Raw genomic sequence first — 13,441 nt, forward strand, 5'->3', positions numbered from 1 at the left:
TAGTTCAAGAGATCCATGTGCTAGCTCTTTTAGGAGTCGAGTAAATTTTTTGCTCATGTTGAAGAGTCTTGATTCACTAGAACATAAACACTATCCTCTCTAACTAGATAGATAGATAGGTAGGTAGCTAGGTAGCTAGCTAGATAGATAGATCAATAGATTGATAGATAAGATAGATAGATAAGATAGATTAGATAGATAGATAGACAAACAGACAGACAGACAGACAGAGAGAGAGAGAGAGAGAGAGAGAGAAAGATATATATATATATATATATATATATATATATATATATATATATATATATATATATATATATATATATATATATATATATATATATATATATATGTAGATAGATAGATAGATAGATAGATAGATAGATAGATCGATCGATAGATCGATAGATCGATAGATAGATCGATAGATCGATAGATAGATAGATAGATAGATAGATAGATAGATAGATAGATAGATAGATAGATAGATAGATAGATAGATAGATAGATAGATAGATAGATAGATAGATAGATAGATAGATAAATAGATAGATAGATAGATAGATAGATAGATAGATAGATAGATAGATAGATAGATAGATAGATCGATCGATCGATCGATAGATAGATAGATAGGATTCATCCACAATGTTCTTTTTTCATATTTTCTTTAGATATTTCATCATATTCTATTTTTCAAACATACCAAGTGTATCAATAGATGGCCAGTTCAAACATACCAAGTTTGTTAATTTTCCACCCTTACCTTTGAATAAAAGTATTATATCACATCACCTTGTTTTTCTTTTCCCAATCCTTAGAACACATAATATGAACTAGCTGGTCTAGCTGATGTTGCTCGCTAGACCGATCAACCACACATTGTGTAGTTTATAGACTCGCAAAGCTTATGAGGCTTTGCCTCATTTGCTTTATACTTTTGTGAGCAAATGGAAGTCCTCATGTAGTTGGTCTCTGTGGCCAGTGTTCAATCACTACAAGATCCACTAACTGTGCATTTTGTAGTTTATGGACTTACAAAGATCATGGGGCTCCCCCTCATTCACTTTGTGCTTTTGTGAGCAAAGTGAAGTGGTTGTGCTACTACACGGCTACTTCATTTTTCTCACAAACGAAGAAACTAGGTGCTTTGCACACAAAATATGAGGTGCATCATGCCTAATGTGCAAAATGTTAGGAATGTGATGTGGCTATTTATTGAGATTGTTCACTCAATCATGTAATATAATCATATACATGTGTGCACCATAATAAGTGACATATTTTAGTCTACACACACATAGAGCATGAATGAGTGTGGGGCACACCCTATTCTCTCCTAATTGGCCTACCACTATACATGGTTTACAGGCATAACCCGTGAATGACTGATAGTTGGGTCATGCATAGACTCATAGCTATCACCTATCCCTCCTTTCAATCATTTTGCTAGTGGTTGTCATTCTCCAAGCATTCATAGCTACAATAATATGGATGTATTGTCCATAGTTGGTAGCCATTATTAAGACTGATGTATGTAACATTTCAAGAATCTTGACCATCTCTAATTTTGCCAAGATTTATACAAAGTGACATTTGTGTGCAAACTTTTAAGAATCTTTGATCTATCTCTACTTTTATTAAGGTTGGTAATAAACTTGCAGTTACATCTTTATCCTATTTTCCTTGGACAACTCTCAAATTTATGCTCACTTATATATTTACTTTTCAATTATACTCTAATTATTTTTGTTGCATAAAGTATTTGTGCTTCAACTTCTATATAAGGAAAATAAAGTATATAGCTATTAACTAGTCAAAATGCTTGCCAATGGAAGTACAATGTTAGATTTACCATAGTTTACTAGCATTATGTAGTAGTTCAAGAGATCCATGTGCTAGCTCTTTTAGGAGTCGAGTAAATTTTTTGCTCATGTTGAAGAGTCTTGATTCACTAGAACATAAATACTATCCTCTCTAACCTAACGAGTCTTCATAAAATCAAGAGAGAGTGGAAAAGACATGACAAATACTTTAAAAAAGTAACTATGTCACATTTATGCTATGTGCTAAGGCAACAAGATAAAATTGAGAGTCAAAAGGATAAAGTATTCAAAGTTCCCTTGTGAAGAAGAGCCATCACATTTTTAAAATTGGTGTTGGAAGTTTCCTTGTAAATAAGAGCCATCTCTTGTTTGAAATTGTAGTAGGAAAATCAAAGTAGTAGAAAGGATCAAAACTAAAAAGAATAAGAAAAAGTTCCATACTCAATAGAAGGTCAAGTGGTGTTATTAAATGCGTGGTTAATATACAAGATCACTTAAACAATATAGATATACTTGACTTCCATGCAAGGAATGTGAAAAATTTCAAAAAAAAGTTCAATATATAATCTATTACCACATCGTGCTTATTTTGTTATTTAATTGCTTAGTGGAACTATGAGGCTTTACAACTTTGACAAGGTCCACGACTCTTCAAAGAATGCTTGGCTTAGGGGCCCTTAAAAATATCATGATAAAAGCCAACGTGCATATAATAAATTGTGTTGATTGCATGTTGCTTTCAATTGTCTAGGTACACATGATGGACAATCGAGCATCAAGTTCAAGGCAACATGGCAACATTGTTTGCACCAGACGTGGATGAGTAACAACTCATAGAAGTATGGGTGTTAGCACAAGTTAAGTATTACCATGCCATATCGTTTAAACCTTAAGAAATGTAGACAATATGATAACCAAACATTGGAGTTGGTGTCATGAATCACAAGGATGGGCTTAGTGGTTAAAATGATATAGTATGCCTAAATTTGAATGCACCAACACCCTTTAAACGGGGCTTTCCCTTCTAGGAAGGAGTTAAACAAACATTATCCTTCATGGTAGAAAGTTTAGAAAAATACTTTTTTGCCCCCCTTTAAAAGAAAAGCGGAGATGCTTTAAGGCCTTTCAAAGGAAAAGTTATGGGACCCGATGAACAACGAATGATGTGGAGTCCTCTTGGATGGGTGATTGATGTAATGGATGTACGTAAGATGTAAAAATAATTTTTAAAGCCAATACAAAAACTTTCAACGTGCCAATGGGGCCGTGGCTCATGGTTTGGGTATGGGCTACACAAGATTGTGAGTTCCAACCCTCTGCCCCATATTCCCTGTGGCATATCTATAAGCATCTAAAAACCTTAACCATCACTAATATACAAGGTTTTCCTTGGTTTTGCAGGTTGGTTTGTTCATATTATAACTAAAATGATCCTACTCCTTGAAATTTAAAGTCTAACTGGGCAAAATTTGAAGGTATTCTTAGCAGCAAATCGTTTGACACTAAACCTGGGATGATGAGGTGCAAAGAAAAGGATATGGCGAATATAAGTTTTCTAAGGTTAGGGTAAAATAACTACGAGACTGGCTCATGAGGGAGGGAGCGAGGCGGCGGCGGCGGCGGCGGCGGAGGAGGAGGAGAGGTCCTTGAGGAGGGCAACAACCTGGGGCATAGAGGGGCGCTTGGAGGGGTTGTCAGCGGTGCACAGGTAGGCCATCCTCAGCATCTCCAGCACGTGCGGCAGGACGGGGCTGGCTTGGGAGGGGAGAACCCCCAGCAGCAGGCGCCCGTCCACGGCCTTGTGGGCCTGCCCCTTCTCCTTGGCCAGCACCGCCCGGACCCAGCCCGCCAGGGTGGTGCAGCCTGGGCCGTAGTTGCCCAGCGCCCGCCTGCCCGTCGCCAGCTCCATCATCACCACCCCCATGCTGTACACGTCGGACTTAGCCGTGGGCCCCACAGTACCGCTCCCGCACTCGGGCGCCACGTAGCCCTGCGCCATTTGACGTGCCAACCCGAACGCGCCCCCATAGTGGCCCACTAGCCCGTCCTCTCCGTCCAGGAGTATGCAGTTGGAAGTCAGAACGCCATGCACCACCGGGGGGCAGCACCCGTCGTGGAGGTAGGCAAGCGCGCGTGCGGCGCCCAGGCCCGCACGGACGCGACCGGCCCACCCGAGGCTGCTGCCCCGGGAGCCGATATCGTCTTCGTCTCCCTCCCACATGTCGGCGCCCGATTCAGCGTCCGCATGCAGAAGCTCCCCGCCCGGCGTCCCATGCAGCGCCTCATGGAGGGTGCGGCCCTCCACGTACCTGTATATGAGCAGCTTCTCCTGCCCCACGATGCAGTACCCCAGAAGCGGAACCACGTTCGGGTGCCTGATCTTGCCCATGGCCTCGAGGGCGGCCGCGGCCGCTCCGTCGTCTCGCCACGTCATCCTCGCCACCTGGATAGCCACCCTGGCCGGGTCCACCGCCGGCAGCACACACGTGTATACCAGCCCTGCCGTGCCGCCGTCCCCGCCCTCCACATCCTCGGTCTCCCTGTCGAAGGACCGCGTCGCCTGCAGCAGATCCGCGAACGTCAGCTTCAGCAGCGGCTTCTCGAAGACTACCACATCGACAGCTGTTGGGTCCTTCACATCTGCCACCCACGTCCTCGCATCCGCCTCAAAGGAGAATGGCCCTGCCATCATCTCTGCCGCCATCCTCTTGTCTGGGTGATGCAATCCCGGAACGGTAGGATGAGCGGGTCTCCACTTCCTCATCTCCTTCTTTGCTCTTCTCCTTTTGCACATAATAATTGACAGAGCTATCATCACTAAGCCTCCTGTGCCGCCAATGATGATTCCCGCTATGATGGCTTTCTTTACTTTAGATCTGGGTTCAATAGCTGACGGCTCCATGGGATTCCGTCCGGTTGCAGCTGTCTGCCCTCTTACGAATGACGGAGAAGGAGCCGGAGAAGCACAAACGGAGCAGTGTTCAGATGATATGGCCTGATTGTGTGCAAAAACAAACCTAGGTCCATATTTCCGGGTCACATCCTCCCCAATATCAATGGTCAAGTTGTTATGAGATATGTCTACCAGCGAGAAATTGAGACTCATAAGAATCTTCCCTTGAGCTTCTCCAAATTCTCCACTCAAGTTGTTGAATGAAAGGTTCAGAATTTGGAGCGTCGCAAGGTTTTGCAGGCTTGGCACTTCGCCATTCAAGCTGTTGTTGTGGAGGTCGATGACACTGAGGGCCGCAGAGCCGTAGAGGAAAAGATTGGGCAGAAGCTCCGACCCACTCAATCTGTTGGAAGCGGCATGCAGCACCTGCAATTTGCCGCAGCTGCTTAGGAAGCTCGCGGAGCTGAAGCTGTTGAACCCGAAATTAAGGATCACCAGATTAGGAAAAACCTGACTGCATAGCCTGTCCTGAATCGATGGGTTCATTCCAGCCATTAATGGATTATGTGAGAGATCCAAGGTTTCCAGCGCAGGAAGCTTAAGGTCATTAATGGAGCTGAGGTTTTCCAAAGGATCAAACTGAAGATCATTGAAGGAGATATTAAGGTAAGTGAGTTGAGTAAAGTTGGACCAGTGTGACAGGAAGATGGTACCGTTGAAACGATTTGAAGAAAGGTCTAGCTGCTTAAGCGTGCCTAGGTTCCAGAGATAAGGAGGGATGGAACCTATGAGACTGTTACTCGAGAGGTTAAGATGGGCGAGATTTTGGAAAGTGGTTGCTGCCAGAGACATATTAATGTTAATCAAGCTGCTACTCCCATTAAACACCAAGCCACTCAAGTCAAGCAAGACGATGTGGTTGTTCTGATCGCTCATACAATTCACATGGGAGAGGCTTGAGGGAGGCATTGTGAACATATGGTTGAGGAGTTCATGAAGCTGAGAGCGACTGCAATTGTTTGCTACTGTGAGGCTGGCAGCAGAAGCAAGATTCGTGAAAGAGGAGGTGATCAGCGCGGTGATCAGGAGCATGGATATGGTCAGATGACGACTAGCTAATGAAATGGAGGGATGCTGCCATGGAGCAGCAAGCTGCCGGGACTGCATCTTAGACAGAAACTAGGGAGATCTGATGAGAAAGAAGGATAGAGCACCTGTAGATTTACCCTCTCTCTCGCGTCACGACGGTTGAAGGAAAGTCCATGGCTCATCGACGTCTCGTGAAGAATCACTTTTACCAAGTGGGAGGGTATCTCAGTTCCTGGACGACGGCCTTTGTTCTGACGTCCTACTCCTAACCCCAATGTTGTATTATTCCACCCACCCTAACACTCCTAGTCTTCGAGTCGCATCCGCAGTGAGGAACGTTTTGGCTCATCCGAATTTACCTACGGACGATGGACACACGCCCATCTCTTTTGGCATGTTCTCTTGACTCATGGGCCTTCAATGAATGGTGAATGGGCTTTCTTCCGTGTCTCTTGGCATGCTCTCTTGGGTGCGAATTCCTTTACGGCCACTTGTGAAGTACGGCCCACGGGTCAAAAAGTTTATTGGTACAAGCACTCGTCTACATGTTTTAACTTCAGAAGTTCATTAAAGAGCCCAGATCCACGCAAGTCAATCGATGTATTCGGTAGTCACCAATGGATTGTGTGGCTTATGGATCTCGCTTGACGAGATGCAAGTCAACAATCATAGTAATGCTCCCACCTCATCAAGGCCAAATGAAGAGAGAGAAAGATGTTCAAACTCCTCTTTAAAGAAGGAAGCAAAGAAAGCCTGTAATAGCCTTTTGTTTTTTTTATAATGTGGTCATGTTATATTATAATCGAAATAAGGTGAGTACAGCATCTTAAAGATGCAACAGGCTTCAAGCCAAAATGCTCAACTTTCTCCAAAAAAGCCTATAGGTCCATGACTTCTTCTTACATGCACTTGTAATAGTCAAGACTTCAGCTCTAAGCTGGTCTAAATTCCTATCAGGAAGTTCAGCTTCTTTCCTTCTAAAGACCATGTTGTTTCTCTTATACCATATAAACTTCGGAGCCACTCCAGAGACCAGATTGATAAGATTCCAAGTATTATCATCAAAATTTGAGCGGTCTGCAAAGAAAACATTTGACATCCCAAAATCAAACCTCAGATTAGCTTCCTTAAACCATTTTTTAATGGTCAACCACACTGGCCTCACATGCAAGCAATCCCGGAATACATGTTTTTCAGTCTCCTCATCTCTTCCACAAAAAGGACAGAATGGAGAGACTTGAATCCTCTTTGTGAGTCAAGTCCTCAGGGGTAGCTTTTTAACCATAGTTCTCCTCCTTAATACATTGATTGTGTATGACAGCGATGTTTTCCACACATTACTGGCTCTTCTTTTCCAAGTAGTCACTGCTGCCATGGGGCACTTTTTTTTCCATTTGTGCTTCAAATCCAGCAATATTGCAGGTGAAGGGGTCTTGAGATCATTAAATTTCTTGCAACAATCCAGGGCTTTCCCAGACGGACTCACCAGATCAGAAAGCATAGAGTCATTCCTCTGCACATAAGATGTAGGCCAATCTGATCTGAGTGATTGCAGCACCACTCGCAACCAGTCACACTCCCGCTCATTCAGACCATACTTGACTTCCAGAACCTGCATACTCATCATACACTTACCAGTTGAGTCCCAAGCATCTTCCCAAGTCTTTAATCCTTTGCAGTGCATAGCTCTTGACAGCTTGATGTTCCTATGTACAGGAGCGAAACACGGGTCATATGCCATGGGAGACACCCATATACTTCTGCTCAGTGAAGAATCACCCTTCATGGGCCCTCTCGATTTCCATTCAGCATTTACCATAATCCTTTGCCACTGCCTAGACAGACCTTGACAAACTTTTGACACTGGGATCTTGATAGTGAGTTGTGGACAAGCAAGAACATCCTACCAATGCACATCATTCCAATTTTGACCATCGATTTTTATGTTGGCAATCCAGTGCTTCACCAATAACATCCAAGGCTATGAGCCATCCATTCTTTTGAGAAGGCCAAAGGAAAGACTTTGGGCCTTGAGACTCAAGGAGTCAAAGCCTGCACCTCCTAGCTTTTTGTCTGCAGTAAGAAGATCCCACCCAATGGCAGGAAAACCTGTAGCATCTCCTTTACTCCAAAAGAAGCTTCTTAAAGATTTTTCGACTTGATTCCAAGCAGTTTGAGAGAAAGGAAGAATGGAGCCAACATAAAAAGTTGCTAATGAGAGAATATTCTTGATGATGGTCAATTTACCAGCAAATGAAAAGGGGACATCTAACCTGCTTTTCACTTTTCCCTGAAATTTGTCATAGAACCATTTGAACATTTGGTTGAGAGTAATGCCCACACCTATTGGCACTCCTAAGTACCTCACCATTTGACCATGCTTAACAAGCTTAAACCCCATCTGTGTAATCCAGTCCTCCGGCTCTTCCCACGACAGGAAAAGGAGCTCAGTTTTCTTTTCATTGATCTTAGATGCAGTAAGCTCTAAGAATTCCTTGTATATCTCCATTAGTTTGGACAAAGATTGCCTTTCAGCTTCAACCACTGATGAGTTATCATCAGCAAAAAATTGAACCGCAGTTTGTGAGCCATCCGAAAGAGAAAGCCCTCTGATAGTGCTATCTTGCATTGCTTTATCAATTCTCCTAAGCAAAGGGCCTGTTATGAGCGCAAACAGGAGTAGGGCTAACGGACAGCCCTGCCTGATAGACTATGCAAATCAAAGAATGTTGTTACAGTGCCATTGATGCTGACAGCAGCAATTGCTTCTTTAAAAAGAGTATTCACCATGCCAATAAACACTGGCCCAAACCTCATGGCTGACAGCACAACTATGATGAAAGCCCAGTTCACCCTTTCATAAGCTTTGTCCCAATCCATATTGATCAGGACAAAGTCTTTCTTCAGACTCATTGCATGATCAATTGACATTATGAGGTTCAGTACTGCATCATGGATCTTGCGACCATGAACAAATCCATACTGCTTCGGATGAATTATCCTACCAAAAAGAAATTGACATTATGAGGTTCAATACTGCATCATGGATCTTGTGACCATGAACAAATCTATACTGCTTTGGATGAATTATCCTACCAAAAAGAAATTTCACTATCGTTGCCAGTGCTTTAGCAAGCACTTTGTAGCTGAAGTTAAGCATGGTAAGGGGCCTCCAGTTTCTGAGCAATGTCTTGTCTTATGCTTTAGGGACCATTTTAATGAGTCCCTGGTTTACATAGCGAGGCATGATCCCAGAGGCTCTAATAAAATTCAGCAGATCTACCAGATCTGTACCACATACTGGCCACAATTTTTGAAAGGCTTCTGTTGGCATACCATCTATGCCTGGTGCTTTCCCTGTTTTCATGGCAAAAACAACCTTCTTAATTTCATCTAGAGTAAACAACATGTCTAGCATCAGTGCTTGATCCATGGGAGCACTGTTCATAGTTCCTCTTAAAAAATTATCCACTCTCTCTTGGAATCCAGGCACTGCATTTGGAGGTGTTCCGACAATGGAGGCCAGGTGTTCTCTGAAGGCTTTGGCAATTGATTCCTAATCCTGCACCATGATACCCTGTTGGTTTATAATCCTAGTTATGGGCTCCTTTTTTTGCTTTGCCCTTAGTTTAGCAAAGTAAAAAGCATTTGGACCATCCCCAAGAAGTTCCCATTGTCCTTTGAGCTGTACCTTGGTTGCTTGAATAGCTTCATTCTCCATTAGTTGCAAGTACTCCTCCAAGATCCTGAGAAGCTTATGAATAACTGCATCATCAGGGGTGCTCCTTGCTACCATCAGCAGACATCCTCTTGCTTGTGTCGCTCTCACAAGATTCTCCTTCCTGCAGGCAACCTTCTCCTATATATATACGGGCGGGAGAGAGAGAGAGAGAGAGAGAGAGAGAGAGGCACAGTCTCTCTCTATCTCAGAGGGTCTCTGGCCTATTCCCATGCATACATCATTTTGGAGACAAAGGTTCTCTCTTCCAAGAAGGAGGATTTGAGTCGAAAGGGCGGTGGCCCTTGCTCATTACCGCTTAGCAAAACGAGCTTATAGGAGGTAAGAATTGGGATATGGTCTGAAGCAGTACAGCCATCAAGCATCATGTACTTGATACTTCCACTTAACCACCAGGCTCCATTGGAGGCATAAAATCTGTCTAGTCTGCAGCCCCTCCATGTCGAGCCATAATGTCTATTATGCCATGTGATTTTCTGCATTACTTCCCCTCCTTCTATCAATGCCAGGTCCTCAAGTTCACAAGACTTAGAGAAAAGTTGCCAGGCATCTCTTTCTTCAATTACCATCTGACCACCTCCATGAGACCTATCACAAGGTCTCTCTGTCATATTCCAGTTGCCCCTAGCAATACATTCATGCCTTGGAGATGCTGCTTGAGAAATGCCCATAATTTAGCCCTTGAGGCTGAGCAATTACTAGCATCAACTGAGTAGACAAAAAATTCCTCATTATTGACTTCAACCCTGGCACAAACACAACTGCCATCACCAACCAAAAATACCAATTGTGGCTTGAAGTGGTTCTTAATGAATAAAAGTGTGCCTCCACGACCTTGAGACTGAGTATCATAGAAATTTAGGAAGCCTGGGATGATGAGAGCTCTGCATGCTTCCTCACTCAGTTTGATCTCCTGCAAAGCTATGAAGCTTGGCTTAAATTTTTTGACGATCCCATAGACAACCTGCTTACGCAGATCCGAAGTCAAACCCCTAACATTCCAAGAGAGAAATTTTATCTTCCTGGAAAGAGCTGACCTCTCAGCCCAATGGAGTCAGGTGATCCAGCATCTCCTGGTCCTTAATGAGTGCATAGTAATTTTGATCAACAAGTACATTTCTGGCCAAATGCTTGATCGAGGGCTTTCCCTCGCTCTTCTTGGTATTTCCCTTGTTGTCTTGTGCTTTAGGGGGCAGATTCTCCTTGTTAGCTTCACGTTCCCCTGAACTTTGACCTGTGCTGCATCAGGCTACTATTTGTTAGATGCAGCCTCCTTGCTCTCTTTATTCCTTATGCCTGAACTCTGATTAGTTGATGTAGCCAGGGCCTTAGATATAGTTTCAGGGACTGACTACATTGCCTGCTGAGTTGCAGTTGACTCCTTCTCCTTTTCTTTCTCACTCTCCTGTGCAGGTTTATCAGTGACCTCTGCATTTTTGTTCGGGCAGTTTCTTGCAAAATGCCCATTTCTCCTGCAATGATAACAAGCATCTGGAAAGGTTGCAAACTTAATCGAGAGTACAACCTCCATGCCTAAAGGATCCTACAATTGCAAGAATTTTGGAGGCTCATTCCGTCTGTCCCAGAGGATGCATGCACGACTAACAGACTTAATGAGCCCCCATGGAGTTGTTGGAGTATGCGCATATAATACTCTCCCAAGCATTGCCGCAATGGCAGGAGTTTCATTGACCATCCATGGTGGAATGTTAGACAGCTCAATCCAGACTGGGCATTCATGGTTGAGAACACCTTCAGGAGAAAAGGAAGACGACCAAGGTAGGGCATACACCAGATTGCCCCGATAGCCAACTGGTGATGCAAGGAGCCAGTCTTTTTCTGCTCTCGAGCCAAGCATTGCCAGGTAAAAGCCACGACCAATAAACTTGAACTGGCAAAGACGAGCCTTACCCTTGTATGTGAAGTCAAACCACTTAGGAAACTCGTCCTCCATGGGGGGTCTCCCCATGAAGTACAGATATACACCTGTGGCAAGGAGAGCAGCATACCTATCACACACCCTATCATGAGAGAGGGCAACTGTCGCTTTGTGTACCCTGGCACCCTCAGTTGCCTTTTCCCTACATACATTATTATGTTTTTCCTGGTCTTTTCTTAGGGCCTTCTTGACCTGTTCCATGTCCTCAGCATGCTATTGTAGTACCTCCTTGTACTCCTTGGCTTGAGCTCCTGCATCTCCATGCATGTCTTCTGTGCGTTGTCTTTTACCATGAGAAACCAGCATGCGCTCTGGCCCAGCACACGTCACATTTACTCCTCGTAAATGCACGTCAGGCCATGTCAGAGTGCTAAGCTCTTTCCCTGCCACGTCTATTCTCGAAGCTTCTCTCCTGGACAGGCTCGCGGACAGAATCTACTTTTATCTATTTTCTAAGCTATCAAATCCTTCCTTTGTATAAGCCTGCAATAGCCTTGGGACACATTGCCTAACTTCTAGGAGTTCATCGAGTACCCTCTTCTTTAAGGCCACTTTGAGTATCTTCACTTTTTAGGGTACTCAAATAACTTGGAAAATTTCCCCTAAAAATAGAGTTAAACTAGACTATACTTGTCACCATTGTATTATTTGGACTCTTACCATGTCATTGTTTTTATGGTTGGCTTAAGGGGGTCATTATATATAAATCATCAATATCATGTGCATTTAAGGCCTATTTTAAAATACTCTTATCTATAATTTTTTCTTAAATAAAACATAACTCTTTTCTATTCAATCTCAAAATAACCCCTTTATATGACATGCTTTTATACACAAAAAGCATGTAAAGATAATCTTGTTAAAATCCATTATATTGGACCCACATGATATATTTATATGTATGTAAGGGTGACCTCTACAAGATGGCTAGATATTGGTATGTGAAGTATGTGTTCAGGTTTGGAGTATAAGTGTCCTCCTCATCGAAATAGTTGGATACTTGGTATGTGAACTATTGATGGGTGTTTTGCACATGCTTTGAGAAACTTTAGAGACTTGCATATCTTTAAAAAGGGTTCTTTAACTTGGTCAAAACGATGACAATAATCTCACTAGTCTTCAAGGATTGAGTAAGTTTGATTTCCTTTCTACCAGCTATACTAATAAAAGAATCCCCAAACCTCTACCATATGGCATTCCAAAAGACAATCAAGGCTAGAGACATCCTCTCTTTGTCTCCTTGAAGATCATGCCTCCAATCCACTCTATTGTGAAGGCCTATATTAAGTACTATTAAATAGCCATTAGGAGAAATTTAGACTCACTTTTGGGCCTTATAAGAATTATCATATCATCATGCTATTAAAACAAGGGGGTCCATTGATAACTTTATCCATTATACCTCGAAACTATATCACATAGCATATAATTTGAAAGGTCTTGATTAGAGGATTCTAACGCACCAACCTCTGACAATTTCAGAGTTTATATGCTCAAGTTATGGCCTATTGACCAAAAATTAAACTTGAAAGTTCAGTGGTGACGATGGCCTCATCCACATTTGTCTTTATAAAATATTCTCTAGAATCCCAAAGAGCTAAAAAGGCCCAAAATGAGTCCAAATTTTCTCTATGAATTTTGAATCTTCTTCCCCATGGGAGGTTTCACTTGCAACACTAAGAAGGATGATACGGTTCTTCTATATCATGATGAAAATGATGCAAACTTTTTAATATATGGGTCCACTTGGAGATCCTATTTCAAATGGAATGTTTTCTGGTAATAACTTTTCAATCAAATTCACATTCAACTTGCTAAAATCACGTGAAGTTCAATACCTACATTGGACAAACTTAATAACATTTAAAGTAGAGATGAACCTATCAAGTTTCATTGCAAGATTTAAAGCCTATGCAATCTATTCCCATTTCTTTGGATTTTCTCATTTCATTTCA

At 42.7% G+C, this 13,441-nt stretch overlaps 1 protein-coding gene across 1 annotated transcript; it reads right to left on the minus strand.

The window, feature by feature from the left end:
* Positions 1-2,901: 2,901 nt before the first annotated feature.
* LOC148010150 (calmodulin-binding receptor kinase CaMRLK-like) lies at positions 2,902-6,104 on the minus strand. The gene is made up of 2 exons (XM_087673219.1): positions 5,230-6,104; positions 2,902-5,145 (listed from the first exon to the last, which is right to left on the minus strand). Exons 1-2 carry the CDS (start codon positions 5,884-5,886, stop codon positions 3,415-3,417), a joined length of 2,388 nt encoding a protein of 795 aa, XP_087529345.1. The 5' UTR covers positions 5,887-6,104; the 3' UTR covers positions 2,902-3,414.
* Positions 6,105-13,441: the final 7,337 nt, after the last annotated feature.

This window comes from Lygodium microphyllum, chromosome 30, assembly GCF_053477565.2.
Source record: "Lygodium microphyllum isolate KBCC chromosome 30, Lygodium_microphyllum_v1.1.10, whole genome shotgun sequence".
NCBI lineage: Eukaryota > Viridiplantae > Streptophyta > Polypodiopsida > Schizaeales > Lygodiaceae > Lygodium > Lygodium microphyllum.

What these genes read in the sequence shown, in the direction of transcription:
- LOC148010150 (XM_087673219.1), bottom strand. Translation starts at nt 5,886, where the DNA reads ATGCAGTCCCGGCAGCTTGCTGCTCCATGGCAGCATCCCTCCATTTCA. An exon ending in AGGACAGGCTATGCAGTCAG is followed by an intron (nt 5,146 to 5,229) that starts GTTTTTCCTAAT and finishes GGCAAATTGCAG; the next exon opens with GTGCTGCATGCCGCTTCCAA.